The 17,426-nt window shown below is 40.2% G+C and overlaps 1 protein-coding gene across 1 annotated transcript in view; it reads right to left on the bottom strand.

Moving 5' to 3' along the window:
- Positions 1-17,426, bottom strand: part of LOC139645367 (beta-galactoside alpha-2,6-sialyltransferase 2-like) — a 51,376-nt gene that overhangs the window by 10,391 nt on the left and 23,559 nt on the right. Inside the window, exons 5-6 of the mRNA XM_071521059.1 lie at positions 12,107-12,208; positions 893-1,067 (exon numbers count right to left, since the gene is read on the bottom strand). Of these exons, the coding sequence (XP_071377160.1) occupies positions 893-1,067; positions 12,107-12,208 (277 nt within the window). The remainder of the gene's footprint in view (positions 1-892; positions 1,068-12,106; positions 12,209-17,426) is intronic.

Below are 17,426 nucleotides of genomic sequence, written 5' to 3'. Positions count from 1 at the left end.
TGTGTCTATCTGTATTTACTGAACAGTTGTTTTTTTTTGCATAGGGCCTAAACTGCCTTTCGAGAACTCAAACACCAACAGAGGAGAGATCCAATCCATGAATGGACTCACCAATTCTGATTCAACTGAGGAATTGGAATTTGAAAAAATACAGGAAACAGAATTGGAACTGAATTGGAATTTCAGGAATTTAATTCTGTGAAATTCCATGGTTTTTTGGGGGGGTTTTTCTTACCACATATCAAGAAATTCCATTCTGGGGCCGGATTCACCAATGTATTGTTAAGATAGATCTTAAGAAATGACATAAGAGGACATTTTAGGAAGTTCTTAAGAAGGCCCTTAAGTGCAATTCCTCAATATTTTCTTAGTAACAGTCTAATTTCTTACGAATTTCTTTAATTTTCCTACTTAAGAACTTCTCAAAATATGGCCTGAATTAATTCTGGTTAATAAACTTTAGGCTTACTTCCATTGAGGCTAGGAGACAAGGCTACGAGGCTAGGAGACAAGGCTAGGAGGCAACCCAAAGTGCTTCCATCTACAAAACAATTGGGGAAAAACCTATTTAGGGCAACTAGAGCAAAGATTTAAACATTGGTTGCTGTTGGTAACTGTAAAATACATGAGACAGAGGCCTACCTGGTCCTACACCAAATAAAGCTTTACAATAAATGTTCATCTTAATGTTAGGTGTAGGGGAACCTATGAAGACTTTGAACTATAACCTACTTGTCTAAAATGTGTTTAAATATATGATATTAAATAAAAATGGCACTTGAGAAGATTTCTTTTCTTAAGACGGTTTTGTGAATCCGGCCCCCCCGTTTCCTGACATTCACACTCCAACTCCAACCGCAGGAAGTGAACCGGAATTGACGGCGAGACGTACCGATGAATCCGGAGGAGGGCGGGTTGGGCTGGATGTTCTCCTGGGTGTTGGCCTGGATCACGTCCCACAGGCGCCAGATGAAGCCGGGGTGCAGGATGTAGAAGGGCTGGTCGGGGCGGCGGCGGCGGCGCTCGCTGTACGGCGTGAACAGGTCGTAGTCCGGGTTCTCGAACCACTGAGAGAGAGAGAGAGAGAGAGAGAGAGAGAGGAGGGAGAGAAACCAGACGGCTGCCATAAGCTACAAGATCTGGTTTTTCACCCTTCTGCCTCATTCCACTTGGCATTAAAGCTGCAATATGCAACTTTGTCCACATAATAAATACAACACAATACAATAAATAACTAGGATGCATTATACATTATCAGTCTGCCCACATGCTTAAATCCCCCTGTTTGCCTGAAAATGTCTTTTCTTTTCTTTTTTTTATTGGCTTTTCAAGAAGATATTGAACATAAACACGACAACACATGCAACAAAACAGAAGGTGTCACAGTTATGAATGGTCCATATAAGTAATGTATTATTACAGTGCACACTTACCCAACTAACCCGCCACCCTCCCCCTCAGACAAACACACACACACACACACACACACACACACACACACTAGACAATAGAGACATGGAGCTGCTTGACAGGATAAGTCTGCTATGACAAAACAGATGTGAAAGGAATTGGTATGAGTTTTTTTGTGAAATAAATCTATCAATACAAGTCTTGAAAAAAGGATCAGTGGAGCCATGAAGAGTGAGCCTAAGCTGTTCTACTTTAAGGTGTTGCATAATGTCATTAATCAACATATTATATGTACGGCTTGGAGATATCAGATGAAAGTGGCTTTTCAGCAGGTTTCCCTCACTCACTTGGACCTCAAATCAAATTCATGGACTTTTCAATGACTTTTAAGGTCTTGTTTGATTCAAGGACTGGAAATCTGCATGCTTTGGGTGAGACATGACATTGGACAGAACTTAGACATCACAGAGGTCTAATTTTTTTTGTCAAGTCAAGAAATCTGCTAGTGAAATCGTTCATTTTTAAACCTGCTGCTGCATCAACACAAATCTCCATCACAGGTTTTCCTCAGGATGGTGAAAAATGAGCGAGGCGGCTTTGTGATCGCCTGCACCACCACACCACACTTGTCGTTAAAGTTCATTCAAACTTATTCATGAGGTGCGTTTAACAAAATAGAAAACACACACTCACAGAGCAACAAAGGCCTTAAATAGGGATAAAAAACTGAAAGAAGTTATCTTTTATGGGAAACGTTCAACTGTGAGGGATAATAAAAATGACAGTCTGCTCCTCTCTTTAATCCACCAAAAACAGAAAAAACTTTTTCCACTAAACATGAACCAATTCTACTGCATATGCTCCTCACATAATCCTGGGTTGCTGTGAGGAATTGGAAAACGTAAAATCCCGTCTTCTGGCAGTCAGAAGTGTTTCACAGTCATCAGAGTCGGCTCATGCTTTCCTTATCGTTACGTTCCAAACAATTTCTTTCTGCCCTTTCGTTCTTGTCGTTTTTAATTGTCCGCCCTCTCCGTTTTGACAAATGTCAGACGGCTGAACCTGAATTCGAACGCTGAGTGTGTAATTGCAGAATCTGAAGGATGCGTGAAGTCAATCTGCAGTTATGAGCTGCAAAAAATGAAAGGAATTCAGTATTTCTGTCTCAGTGAGAGCCGAGGAACAAGTCGAGAATTCAAGCACTAAACTATCCCACTTTGTTCCGTTGGATTTCATGCACACACTCTATTTCTGGACCATTTGGTGGACACATTTATTCCAAGCACATTTTTTTGTATTGCTGGTTAGTTTTGATGGACGTTGCGTCTGTCATTTCCACTGACAGCTTCTGGACGGACGGATTCGTCAGCCAATCAGAGGCGTTCCTACTTTTGTTTTGGAAGAAATAATGGCAAACACAGAGACGACGGTCCGATCAAAACAAAGATAAAACAGAGAAAGCCTGGTGTAGGATTTTTTTCTACTTTTGAAAAATAGAAAAAAAAAATGTGTTACTGTTCTTATTACGTTATTGCATGAAGTGCCAGGGACCTTCAAACCAATCAAACGCCCCCCCCCCTCCCCCAGCAAGAGATCGATCTTATTGGCTGACGCCCGATTGAAAGTCTTCATATTGAGCTCATGTCCACACAAGAGAAGAGAGCCACATTCACCTTTGTATTTATTACATTTTATTTTGATATTCCTGTGCTGTATCTTATCGCATGTAACAAAAACACACACACGGCTTTAAACACAACATTTTTACTCTTTTTTTTCTTCGTTATGAGCAAAGCTTCCTGTTCCTCTGCCTCGCCGCCATGTTGACGCTCAAAACAAACCGACACACACAAATCCATCATCAATAAATCCGTCTGTTTTCTGATGGATCAGTGTGACCGCCGCCTGACCCCGGCACTCGGGCACTGCTGCTGCCATGTTTTACCTACTGAGCTACAAGCAGGACAGCGTGCAGGAAAATGATCAAGTGCTTCAGCGTCAGTGCCTCAGTGGATGAATGCAGCCTTTCTATAAGTACAATGATTGATTAGACATCTTTCTTGTAAATGTGCCCTCCTGCTGCTCTGCTAAAAATAAAATATTCTGACCTTTAACCTGTGTCACAAGTCTCCTCTTGTGACGCATCTCTTTATAGGACTGGACAAAGCCCTCACTTACATGCACACTGGTAAACAGATATATAACTTATAAATAGGCAGGCACACACACACAAACACACACACACACACACAGTCTGTTCTCACACAGGCTCCAGACACCAAGCACTTTGATGAATGTTTGATGAAACTGCTCATTTTCAATAGAAAAATACGTCTTTCTCTCCACTTTGGTCACATTTTCCTGATGTAGAACAGCAAGCTCGCTGAAGTGAAGAGGTAATATAATAATAATACTATTAAAATGTATTTCTATAGCACCTTTCTTAACAAGGTCACAAGGTGCTTTACAATAAAACAATATAAAAATAAATAAAATAAACACAGTAAAACACCACATAAACATAATAGATAAAGGAATAAAACAAAGGTAAGAGCAGGCAGTACAAGTGTGACCAAAGGAAGGAACTGAAACACGGAAAGCCCCACACAGCATGAAGATGTTAAAAGACATTTTGTTTAAAATGTGTTGTAAAAAGATTTAAAAGAAGATACGAAGCAAAACAGCAAATCCCCACATTACATTAAGATGTTAAAAAGGCCTAAAATATGTAATATATCATCATGTATCACTACACTAAACACTGGAATAATACTGGAATAATACTCAAGACAGAGTTTTGTGAGGCTTGCACACAAAACAGCAGCAGACTCAACGTCACACAATCAATTTTCCATCACAGGTCAAAGAAAAGCTTTTCTTTCCTTTTAACCTCTGCACTGTACTGGAAAATGTCAGTGTGACGTGAAGCCAGTGGAGCGGCAACTTCACTGACTTATTATATTACTTGCAAATAATTAATAGTGTTGGTTTTACCCTGTTTGGAGTGACGGATGGGTGGGGCTTGGCACATAGGAGAACACACTGTAGAAGGAATCACGGCCCTCACCCTTATTTTGTTTAGTGCGTAAAAACCAGTAAAATATCTTTGGTCGAAAAAGATGGGTTGCAATCAAAAAGAAGTAGGATTTCCAAACCTTTTATGTTCTCATTATGCTCTTTTTTTTTTTATAAATGCAGAAGAATCATCATACACAAACGTTTTGGCTAGTTACTAAAATAAAAAATAGCAAAATGAGAACAAAACAGGTTTGGAAAGCCTGCTTTTCAAGTTCAAAACATCTTTTTTCAACACAGTGAGTAGCTACCAAGAAGTATTTTTCTGGTTTGACAATTTAACTGACTTTATCTGTCCAGATCCTGTAAATTCAAAACTAAAGTAGGCTATGTATTTTCAAAACTGTTTGACCCCGTTCTGTCCTACTGACAGACTACTGACATCACACAAACCAATGGTTCCCAAACTGGGGTCCAGGCACCCCCAGGAGTCCCTGAGGGGGCTCCAGGGGGTCCCAACAAAGTAATGATTAGTTACATTTCAGTGTTAATTCATTCACTAAAAGTTAACACAATGAAAGAGCGTATAAGAACAATGATTCTGATCAGATTGGTTTACTGTGTCTCCCCAGCTACAGAAGAGACACTTAACATCACATGTACGGCTGCGACTAACGATTATTTTCATTATCGACTATTTTTTAGATTAATCCATTAATCACTTAGTCTATAAAATATAATAAAAATAATGGCGAATGCCCATCACAAGTTCCCAGAGCCCAAAGTGATTCTTCAAATTTCTTCCTCAGTCTGACCAGCAGCCAAGAAAACCCCCAAGTATTCATTTTATAATGATACGAAACAGAGAAAAGAAGCAATTTTTTTAATTTGTGAAGCTGCAACCAGCAAATGTTTGATGTTTTTACGTGATAAAAGACTAAAACGTTTAATGGATTATCAAAATTATAATCGACTAATCTGCTAATCGTTTCGGCTCTGATCAGATGGGGTTCCTCAGGACAAAAAAATGGGGTTCTGTGGTTGAAAGTGTAAAGATCTTTGGGTTCTTGGCATGAAAAAAGTTTGGGAACTCCTGACAGAAATGATCACCGTCAGTTCTTGAGATAAAAGAGACATTCAAGCTTTAACAAGAGCAGACAGAGGCCACTGAGTCATTCATTCATCCACTTATACCTATTTACATCTATCCATTACTTAACTGAGCGACAGTTAACCAGCATGTACAGTATGCTGGTCTGGACCTTTATATAAGGTTTCAAGGTTCTTTTTTTTCTAGAGAACGCAGTATTATTTTTACAGACAGAGCGATAAACTCATTGACATGTAACAGACAATCTGAGAAAAAGTGGGAGAGAGAGAGAGAGAGAGAGAGAGAGAGAGAGAGAGAGAGTGAGAGTCATATTTTACTGAACAGGGTTAGATCAAAGGATTTGTCTTCCAAAGGAAACCTTGCCAAGGCAGCAGAAGCACATTTTATTACATACAGAACAAAAAAAACAATAATGAAGCAATAAATACAGCCTAATAGTTAATCTCAGAAAAAAAGTGAAAGCAGGAGACGGAAAGAGAGACAGGCAGAGAGAGAGAGGCAGAGAGAGAGAGGGGGAGAGAGAGAGAGGGGTGGAGAAAACATCCCAGTAAATCCATCACAGCAAATGATGGATCTCAAAATGTATGGCGGATTAACATATTTATAGCGGTGAAAACCGTGAGCAAATCATTACTCAGCGCACTGCGTGACTGGGAAGAGTTGAGGATTTCATCTTCATTCCCTCATTAATCCAGAGAGAGCCGACTCAGCATCGCGCGCTTCGCTCTCATACAGCTGAAGCCTTTCACAGAACGGGGGAAAACTGCCTTGCTCAAGGGAAACTCTGTAGCGGTTGCTGAAGGATCTTCTGATCGTCTCAAAGAGTCACGAGTCAGACGCCATCCAGGCTGCATAGAGTGGGTTTGGTCGACAGCTCAGAGTGCTGGAGGTGTCTTGACAAAGATGGTACTTTAGTACATATGCTTTGGAGTTGCCCAAAAATTCAGGAGTTTTGGTCTGCTATAAATATCATTGTGGAAAAAATTATCGGCCTAGATATCCCTTTCTCCCCCAGTCTGTTTATTTCGGGTGACCCCTCTGCATTAAGTAACTTGATTCCACCACTCGCCGATTGGATCCAGACTGCCCTTATGTTAGGACGGAAACTTCTGGTCAAAGAATGGAAAGCCTCCTCGGCACCAGCACCATCTTTGTGGCACACTTCTCTTGGTCAGCTGGCTGCCCTGAACAGTTATCATATAGGCTGCTTGATAAGGTGGAGGAGTATCACTTGAAATGGGGGCGGTACCACTCATATATTGAGTGTTAATGGCGTTTCCACCTCATAACAATAGCAGTAAATTATCATATAAAATGCGAATAACTGAAGGGTGGGTACATTTTGTTAGAATATCGGTTGACAAGCAATGCTGTAAACTTTTAAGCATTTCGTGCATCACTGATTTATTTTCTATATATATATATATATATATTTTAGTCTTTGTCTGTGGTCGTGTTTGTATTTATTATAATTTTCATTTATTTTATTTTAATATTCCATGTCAACTTGATATTGTCATTTGTGATTGAAATATTTGCATATGTTTTGCTTATCATGAAAACAATAAAAAACTATTAATCATAAAAAAAAGTCACCAGTCAGTGCAGTTAGTACTGGCATTCTGTAAATTAATTCTCTAATTAAAAGGAGAATACCAGTGTCAGTTAGAGCTATAATAACTCATTTACTACTGGCTTCATTAGTTTACATTTCCCCCAATCAGAGGAGCTTGTGGTTTGCTGTGGTTCAAACTTTCAAATATTATGTTTTCTCCTGCTGGCACTTGGAGCTGTCAAAATGTAAAGTAAAAGTAACAAGATTTGGGTATAAAAATACAAGAAAACATGAATTTTGGCATTTTTTCAGTGTGAATTTAAAGCCCACAGATTGTTAAAACCCACTTAGTAAAACAGAAAAAGCAAATCCAATACTTAACAAATGAACAAAACTATATGGTATGTAGCTACTGTTGTACGCTTTTCCTTTATTAATCTATGAGCCGTTTACTTGGTCAAACCCCGACTCAACAGCCTAATTTATAGATCTTGTAGGAAAGCAGAAACTCATAACTCACACTTACTGCAAGAAATGAACATTATCTCTGTGAAAAGTGAGCAGAGCAGCATCCTGCCTGCAGCCGAACAGTCGTCCCGCCTCATGACAAAGTACCAGAGCAGCTATTTGCTTTCAAGGCTGCGGCGATATTGTGACTTTGGAGAGACTGTTCAGTGGCGCACATCATGAAGGGAAGATGCCGGTGACGATGTTTTGCCTCCCTGTCACATCCTCTTCACTCCGAGATAAAAAGCCAGAAGAGGAAATGAGGCACATGCGTCTTGATCCTGTTCCTGAATGTGCAGTTCCCCGCTGTTTTACTGATTTACCGTATCTGTTAAGGCACTGACACTTTGTTTCATCATCCAGTTGCCCCATACATTTTCTCTGGCATCACTACTTCGAGTCGGAGAACGCTCTCTGCACGGGACTAGTATTAAGTGTGGAACTCATGTAATTAAAGGAATAGTTCACCCAAAAATTGTCATCTACTCATCCTCATGTCCTTCACTAGCCAACACACAGAGATTTAGCTGGCACATCTTCATGTCAGGGTTCTCCAGAACAACAGAAGTGGCCCGGTCCTGGTTCTTTAGAGCAGTGATTCTCAACCTTTTTCATACAATGGACCCCTAATTTAGTCCACATTAGAGCCACGGACCCCCATTTGATGAGATATCTGAGAATATTTTTATTGTTAGATATGATTTTGACCAGAATTCCATGACTATTCGCATTGTAGGTAGAGAGATAACAGAGAAACTATTATCAAAATAGTCTTTTCTTCTACATTCTCTAATTGTGTTAACTGCTTGTAAATTAAATAATGCTGAAATTTAACAATTCATCAAGTTGCTGGGGACCCCCTGGAACCCCCTCAAGAACCCCTGGTGGTCCCCGGACCCCACGTTGAGAACCACTGCTTTAGAGATTCTAAAAAAAACGATTTTGGAAACTGGAAAGTGCAGAAAATCTAGAAGATAATGACCCTAACCCTAACCGAACAAAGAAGAAAAACAGAGAGTGCTACAAGAATGTGCAAAGTGTCACACAAAAGCATAAAAAAAAAACTTGCTCTTTGGTTTGGAGTTTGTAAATGAATGAAAACAAAGTCCAAGGCACTCTTCTTTGAAAAGCTTTTTATTTTCTGGGGCTCATTGAGGGACATTTGAAAACACTTACAACACTCCAACGTGTTTCAGCATTGTCCTTCATCAGAGAGCTTCAAACAATACTGTAAATATTGGACTTTTGGATCCACAGTGTGATCGTTTGGCTTCAGAACACTTGGATTATGCTGTTTGGAGTCATTTTATGGTCATTTTTTGGAACTAAAGAACCAGTTACCAGCCACTTTAGTTCTTTTGGAGAAGGCTGATACGGAGCAGCGATAGTAAACCCCCTGTGTGTTATATTGACACAGTATTCACTGGTGTTTTGACTGATATGAGAGTGAGGAGATAATGACAAAATGTTTATCTTTGGGTGAACTAGTCCTTTAAGGAATGTGTTTTGTGAAACACATTCACACAGGATAATGAAACTTGCTGAAATCACAGATGCCTTGGAAATAATTATATAAGGTCAAGAGTTTACTATTTGGCACTTCCTGACTTAGTAAAGCATTTAGCAAAAAAAAAAAAAACGTATTGCTGAAATTACTGAGCGTTTGATTCACACAGTGTTGGTTTTATTAGGGGACCTCTGTCTGCAGCAAAACAAACAAGCCGTATGGGATTAGAATTACCAATGATCTCTGTAATTACAAATCACTGGACGTCCCCAGGTAACATTGGTCCAATGCCAATAAGACATAAACTGACTCATAATTTATTGATATATTGATTTAAGAAACTAAAGTCAAGCAATCAATCATTCCGTTTAGGAATTCAGTCCACACTCTTATCCAGTCACACAATGACGGAAAATCAATAAAACACTTTATGTTAATTCAGATACACTGTCTGAATTGTAAATTGCCTTAAGATATACCGGCTTCAACCCTGAATGCTGTAAAAGGTGGAAGCCATATTTCTCCCTCGGCTGTGGCAGAACATAACTCTGTATCCTGTGTTTTTTTTTTACATGCCATTAGAGCGACCGCCGGGAATTATCCTCCAGCTCTTCCTCATCAAGGCTCCATGGATAGCTCCCTCATTAGGCAGACGACCTGACCGCAATTCATCACAGACCGGAGACGGTGTGGTCATCAGCCGACTTAGATACAATAGACAGTAGAGTCACTGTCTGTGGCATTTTGTCTCATACCAGGAAGGTTCAGGAGTTTTTGTAAACCGATCCTAATCATCACTAGAGAAGCTTCGTTTCAGGACGTAAAATTGAGTAGGGCTGCAACTAACGATTATTTTCATTGTCGATTAATCTGTCGATTATTTTCTCGATTATTCGATTAGTTGTTTCGTCTATAAAATGTCAGAAAATGGTGAAAAATGTCGATCAGTGTTTCCCAAAGCCCAAGATGACGTCCTCAAATGTCTTGTTTTGTCCACAACCCAAAGATATTCAGTTTACTGTCATAGAGGAGGAAAGAAACCAGAAAATATTCACATTTAAGAAGCTGGAATCAGAGAATTTTGACTTATTTTTCTTAAAAAATTACTCAAACCGACTAATCGATTATCAAAATAGTTGGCGATTAATTTAATAGTTGACAACTAATCGATTAATTGTTGCAGCTCTAAAATTGAGTTCACGCTGGTTCCCTGACAAATTAGCCTAGCCAGGTTTAGTTCTACAAACATGAGCTTTTCTGGCAAAAATAATCTGATTGGTTGAGTTAAACCTCAGTGGGCGGAGCCGAAGAACTACAGTTTTTCTGGCTAAGTAACATTAGACTGAAGCCCAGTGAAAAAGAGGTAAGAGAAGAGGAAGCTAAAATTATGAAGCCTAGCACTCTGCTACTAACTGCTATTATCTAGGTTAGCTAGTTAGCCTAGCTGACCTTCCAAGTTCAAACTAGCCTATAGCTATCTAGGTAAGCTAGTTAGCTAGCTGTTGACCTTCAACATCATGAATGAATGAAAAAAAGAAGTCATTGCCATTTATATTTTTATTTTTATTTTTATTTATGTTTCATCCAGATTCCCTGTTAACCAGTTAACTAACTTGAGAGCTTGCTCTCCCAAAAACTGTGGTTCTTTGGCTTCGCCCACTGAGGTTTAATTCATATATAGTAATATTAAGCATGTAACGAGTAAAACTACAGTTTGAAAAGACTTGAATGTAATTTTGACAGAAAATGATTCATCCCCCTGTGACTAGCATTCCTAACACCAGATTGCTTTTCAATAGCCATTAACACTAAGCCAGTTTTTCATGCAGACATCACCAAACATTTGATGAGGTTTACTTTTGTCTTGGACTGTTTTTCATTGGTAAAAAGAATATAAAGCTTAGAGTTGATTTGGATACAGGGAATCGTTTTGGACAAAAGCATGTCCTACACTGTAGGCTACCTCAAAACGAAACCTTTCATTGTTCATTGCAGTATCGTCTGAATGTTTTGCAGTGATGACTTGTCATGTAGTTTCCTGAACCGCAGGCATCAATTCATGCTGCGGCGCTAAAACAAACCCTTTCACCTTACACTCAACCTTCACGGCTTCCCGCAGTGTTCATCAGGAACACTGTGCCATTACAGCTGAGGTGATAATGGATCCCTGACAGTGTAATGGATGTATGACAGAGCCGAGAAATGCCTCGCACCGGGCCTCAGGTGCAGGAAATGGGAGGATTTCAAGTATCGTTTGTCTTTCTGCAACAATTTTCAGCAATTTGCCTTGGCGCTGACACAAGACCAACGGCATTTTATTGAGCAGAAATGACAGAGCGTACCTGAAAATCGACAGTCACCGGAAAGAGTTGAACCATTGCTGTGTAATTCATGTCAATTAGAGTCTTTTCAGACAGAGTTACATAATTAAACTATTCATGCATTTTACTGTTAAACAATGCATTTCAACTGTAATCAAATCCACATGCAACATCACGCTCTACAGTAGTTTAAACGGTTGAAAGTCATGTTTTACATTATTATTTACATTGTTGACATCAAGTTGTACAGTGTTTGTACAACTACATTACATTATGTACAGTGTTGACATCTAGTTTAAAAGTGGGTGATTCAGAGTGTTAAATCTCTTCACTGTGGTGTAATATTAACATAACATAAGCGGTCCACAGTTAGCGGTTAAGCTAACGCCAGCTACTGTCCACTGCCAAGTTAATTTACTATATGGGAATACTACCTGGAATACGACAATATTTAAATGTAAAGTTAATCCAGAAACCTTCAAAATACTAGATGACTGATTTATTTTTCTTGGATGTTTGCCACAAGCTGAATGCCATTTCATTGTTTTTCGAAGTTACTGTATCAGCTGGCTGTAGTAGTACTGGCCCAACTGAAAGTCACGTGACATTAAATCTTAGCTTGACAGGAGGTCCATTTATTTATCTGTTGTTGTGTGTGGGGGGCAGTAAAGCTTACGTACCTTCGGCAGGTCGAGGGAATAGGGAGCCGGGTCCCACGCCACCAGAGTCACATCCTGGTACAAAGAGCTGGTGTTGAACTGGTGTTTGGGCCGAGCCAGGATCTGGAGAGGGAGAGGTGGAACAAGAAGCCCGGACGTTAGAACGTAACAAGTTATGAGTGATTAGGGCTGCAACTAACGATTATTTTCATTGTCGATTATTTTCTCGATTAATCGATAAGTTGTTTGGTCTATAAAATGTCAGAAAATGGTGAAAAATGTGGATCAGTGTTTCCCAAAGCCCAAGATGACGTCCTCAAATGTCTTGTTTTGTCCACAACCCAAAGATATTCAGTTTACTGTCATAGAGGAGTAAAGAAACCAGAAAATATTCACATTTAAGAAGCTGGAATCAGAGAATTTTGACTTATTTTTCTTAAAAAATTACTCAAACCGATTAATCGATTATCAAAATAGTTGCCGATTAATTTAATAGTTGACAACTAATCAATTAATCGATTAATCGTTGCAGCTCTATGAGTGATGTTTGGGTTAGACGGCCGATATATTGGACCGATTGGCCTTTCAGTAAAAAACAGACATCAGACAGTCAGTACTGCCCAGTGCCAATATGATGCTTACCCAACTAAGAGTTATGTTAGTTTTAGTGTCCCATGATGGTCTAAATGTTTTAGAGGTTTTTCCACCATACAAAGAATAAAAAATCAGGGGGAACACTGAATTGTGTAATGTAATTTTCAGTCCAGAAACATGTACAGAAGAGTACCAGAGGGAAAAGCATACTGAAAACATTAAATTCTTACACCGAGTCAAACATTTATTAGAGCCAGAAAAAGCCTCCGGTGCAGAAATGCCTTTAACGCTGCAAACATCGACTTGTTTTCATACTTTGGTCATGAGGAGGCTGTGGGAACTTTATCATATGTTGTTTCTGCCACCTGTTACGGTTTATGCTTCCAGTCAAGTGCAACAAAACAGAGTTAAATACAGGAGACATGAGCGTCACTCGAACCTCAGCGGGAGAACAGGAGCCGTTCCTGCCGGCGGGCCGCATGTAACCCGAACCTGATCTGCATGAGAAAACAGGAACCAGATGTAATGAGAAGATCCGGCACCTTTAGCCCCGCGGCCGAACATACTGCGAGGATCAGACCTTTATAAAGATGCTGAAGATGTAAGGGCAGGTGTGTGTGTGTGTGTGTGTGAGGTGTGTGAAAGCATGTAGATTGTGTTTTTGTACTTCCTGTTTTTCTCTACAATAAGAAGAATTTAATAATAACCTGATGCTTTACTGATTCTTCTAGGAAAATTGCCAACGGGGGAAACTGGATCATTGCAGCAGAAAAGAATAGGATATAGATGAGAACAGAGCATTTGGAATATTTGGAATATTTACAACAAAAGAACATATTGAGGATGCACTGCAAAAAAATAAAAAAAATAAAAAGCCCAGGAAAAGGCACAGATCCAAGTCCAGGCCCAGGTCCATGCCCATGAACAGGCCCAGGAAAAGGGCCGGGACCAGAAACAGGCCCAGGAACAGGCCCAAGCCCAGAAACAGGCAGAGGAACAGGCCCAGGAAAAGACACAGGTCCAGGTCCAGGCCCAGGTCCCTGCCTATGAACAGGCCCAGGAGAAGGCCCAAGTCTAGGCCAAGGAACAGGCCCAGGAAAAGGCACAGGCACAGGTCCACGTCCAGGCCCAGGTCCATGCCCATGAACAGGCCCAGGAAAAGGCCCAGGAACAGGCCCAAGTCCAGGTGACGGAGAAGAAGAAGAAGAAGAAGAAGAAGAAGAAGAAGGAGAAGAAGAAGAAGAAGAAGAAGCGTAGACTCGCTGATGCCCTTACTCCGAAACGCAAGGAGAAAAAGAAGAAGAACAAGGGAGACAAGATGGAGTCGACTTCCAACTCAGACTCCAACAAATCCTCCAATTCTTCAATGTGAGCACATTGACACCCGTGCTCACACACACATACACACACATCCATTTCCAACCCCCCCACCTCCCGACCCCCCTTACATCCCCCAAATTCCCACAAACCCTTTGCCTTGCATTTTTCCTCAATAAACGATATCACAAATGATATCTAAAATAATGTATTGCCTGTATAGTTGTATTTCTGTAGAGATTTGTAAGTTCCACTACAGTCAATAGTGTATGCGTAACTAGACTATCAATTGTTTGTGTGTTTTCTCTATTTAAATGCTGTTAAAAACAGGACCTGCTCTTCTCTGTCTTCTAAACAATCAAAAACAAATGTTACTCTACATTTATCTCATCCTGGAGTCACATTGTACCCTTGGAATCTGAAGGTTCTAGTTGACAATTTAATCCAAAATAATTGACTCATATTATGCAGCTCTAAAATAAGTCTTAATATATTGCTGATGTTTGATGTAGATGGGTATATTAACTTTGCAATAGTGGTGACATTTGAAAATGTGACACTGACAACCCATAATTACAACCAATAGAAAATAATCATAAATAAATCATCAACAAATCATGGAGTAAACTTAAATTCTTAAATTGTCAACATTATAAGCAACTATACTTTTCCTTCACTACAATCTGCCTACAATACAGATTGTCATGGAATTCTGGACAAAATTGTATCTAACAACAAAAATATTCTCAGATTTGGGTCAGAGAGAAAAATCAAATCAAATGGGGGTCCGTGGCCCTAATGTGGACTAAGTTAGGGGTCCATGATATGAAAAAGGTTGAGAATCACTGGTCTAGCTGAAGGACAGTTTATCTTTTCACGAAGCCGCACTGCTGCGAACAATTTACCCGAACGGGATAATAAAGTACACGTCGACCTCGACTTTGAAGCTGCGTCGCTGACAGATCAGAGGCGACAGCTGAATGATCTACAGAGGGGAGACTGTCAGTGAAATCAAGGCTGCGTTTCAATTATACAGAGGAATTACGGACCGTTTGCACAGTGTGGAACATACATCAAAACTGTCAGTAACGTTGAGATTGAAGGTGAGGTCGGGGGGGGTTCTGGGATGATATGACACAGTAAGCAAAACTTTGTATCGCACCTTTCTAAACTGTGGTTATAAAGTGCCTCACAATGAGATACTAGCAACATAAACTCACATAAAACAGAAGAATAATACTAAAATATGAATAGTAAAACAGTAAAGCATGGTATAATACTAAGACAAGGAGAGCTCATAGTACAATAAATACACTACAAGGCAAACACTCACCAACACTGAACCCATAACAGTTTAAGTTTCTTTATCGTCTAGCACCTGAATGCAACGCTGTTTAGCAGCTGACTTGGAAGTCCTGAATATCAGACTTTCCCACCAGCACATGAACGCAGCATAATAGAGAAATTGCTTCGTCCCATATTGCCTTGTGATAGTGTTGATAACAGTTGCTACTGGCCAGCGCCAATTTGTCAGAGACAAATCCACCAGTGTGAACATACAGTACTTTAATGTCCTAAGGGGGCTTCATTAGTGTTGAATAGCAGGCTTATAAAAACAGAGAACAGAACAGAATGTTCCTTTTATGAGACAAAATGCCGCAGACTGTCTAATCCCAGCAACAGATAGATAGATAGATAGATAGATAGATAGATAGATAGATAGATAGATAGATAGATAGATAGATACATAGATAGATAGATAGATAGATACATTTATTGTCACTGTACGAGTACAATGAAATGTCTTTTGGAGCAAGCCTATAGATGCCTAATTAAGTATAAAAACTATAAGAAAATATAAACACTATAGAGTATAAGATACAAAAATATAAAATAGATAATAATACTGTATATGCACAGAATAAAAGAGTGAAATGTCCAGTACTGGGAGCAAGTGGAGCCAGTAATGCAGCATGGTTGGAGAGATATTGCATAGAACAGATTATTGCACTAGAAGAGATATTGCAATATCTCTTCAAGTGCAATAATCTGTTGAATAGATGTTGATAAGACGGCCTGCACCAACACTGAAAACTCGTGTAAACGTAGCGGCAGAATTAAAGTTGAGCCAACATCTACAGCTGCTACCTGCATCATTTAGTGAAATCAGGACCTTTATAAATATCTTTCTGATATCAGTTCAAAACAGTTTCCAAAGCCACAAATTTCTACCATGTCCTCATATCATACAGTGAAAAGTTGGTGCTCTTTTGGGGTTGATGCTTAACTTCTAACCAACTGACCTAACTGGTTACATCACATCACAGGGCGCTTTGTAGGACCAATCTACTACAAGCTCAAATAGACTCCAACTACATCAACACACTCACCGCACTGCAGGAAGACAGAAGAGCCACCATCACTGAGAAATAGTAGTAGTAATGTTAATTCAGCTAAATGTCTGCTGATCTGTGAGGGTCATTAACAGTTTGTAGGCTTCATGCAGGAGGTGAAAGTCATTTTGAGGAACTGCTGATCCCAGTGCAGTGTGGAGGGAAACATGTGATGTAACCATGACCAGAGACAGAAAGATGGGTGGGAGTCGGACCAAAGACGGTACAGAAGAGAACCCAGCCCAGCTAGTCTGAGAGTCCAAGTCCAGGTTTTGAGACATGGTGATAAACTTCTCCTTTCCTACAGACAGGCCGCCCCCTACTGGCCAAAAGTGAACAGAGTCATGAAGGATCAATAGTAAATGGATCTGTCAGGATTCAGGACTCCCGTCTGCCCACTTTCTTACACAAATAGTGTGCAGCAATTCATTCTTCACAAGTTTGATTCAGCAAGGAGAGGAAAGGAAGGGAGGGGAGAGGAGAGGAGAGGAGTGGAGAGGAGAGGAGAGGAAAGGAGAGGAGAGGAGAAGAGAAGAGAAGAGAAGAGAAGAGAAGAGAAGAGAAGAGAAGAGAAGAGAAGAGAAGAGAGGAGAGGAGAGGAGAGGAGAGGAGAGGAAAGGAGAGGAGAGGAGAGGAGATGATGAGAGAGGAGAGGAGAGGAGATGATGAGAGGAGAGGAGAGGAGAAGAGAGGAGAGACAAGAGAGGAGAGGAAAGGAAAGGAGATGATGAGAGAGGAGAGGAGAGGAAAGGAGAGGAGATGATGAGAGAGGAGAGGAGAGGAGAAGAGAGGAGAGACAAGAGAGGAGAGGAGAGGAGAGGAGAGGAAAGGAAAGGAAAGGAAAGGAAAGGAGATGATGAGAGAGGAGAGGAGAGGAAAGGAAAGGAAAGGAGTGGAGAGGAGAGGAGAGGAAAGGAAAGGAGATGATGAGAGAGGAGAGGAGAAGAGAGGAGAGGAGTGGAGAGGAGAGGAGAGGGAAGAAAAGGAGATGATGAGATGATGACAGGAAGAAAGGAAGAAAGGGCGGAGAAAGAAGA

Source organism: Centroberyx affinis, unplaced genomic scaffold, assembly GCF_046629955.1.
Source record: "Centroberyx affinis isolate AG114_WGS23_722 - 3 ecotype Tasmania unplaced genomic scaffold, CSIRO-AGI_Caff_v1 ptg000849l_1, whole genome shotgun sequence".
In the NCBI taxonomy this organism is placed as follows: Eukaryota; Metazoa; Chordata; class Actinopteri; order Beryciformes; family Berycidae; genus Centroberyx; species Centroberyx affinis.
Note: the sequence above shows the minus strand (reverse complement) of the source record. Positions and strands in the feature narration are given on the sequence as shown.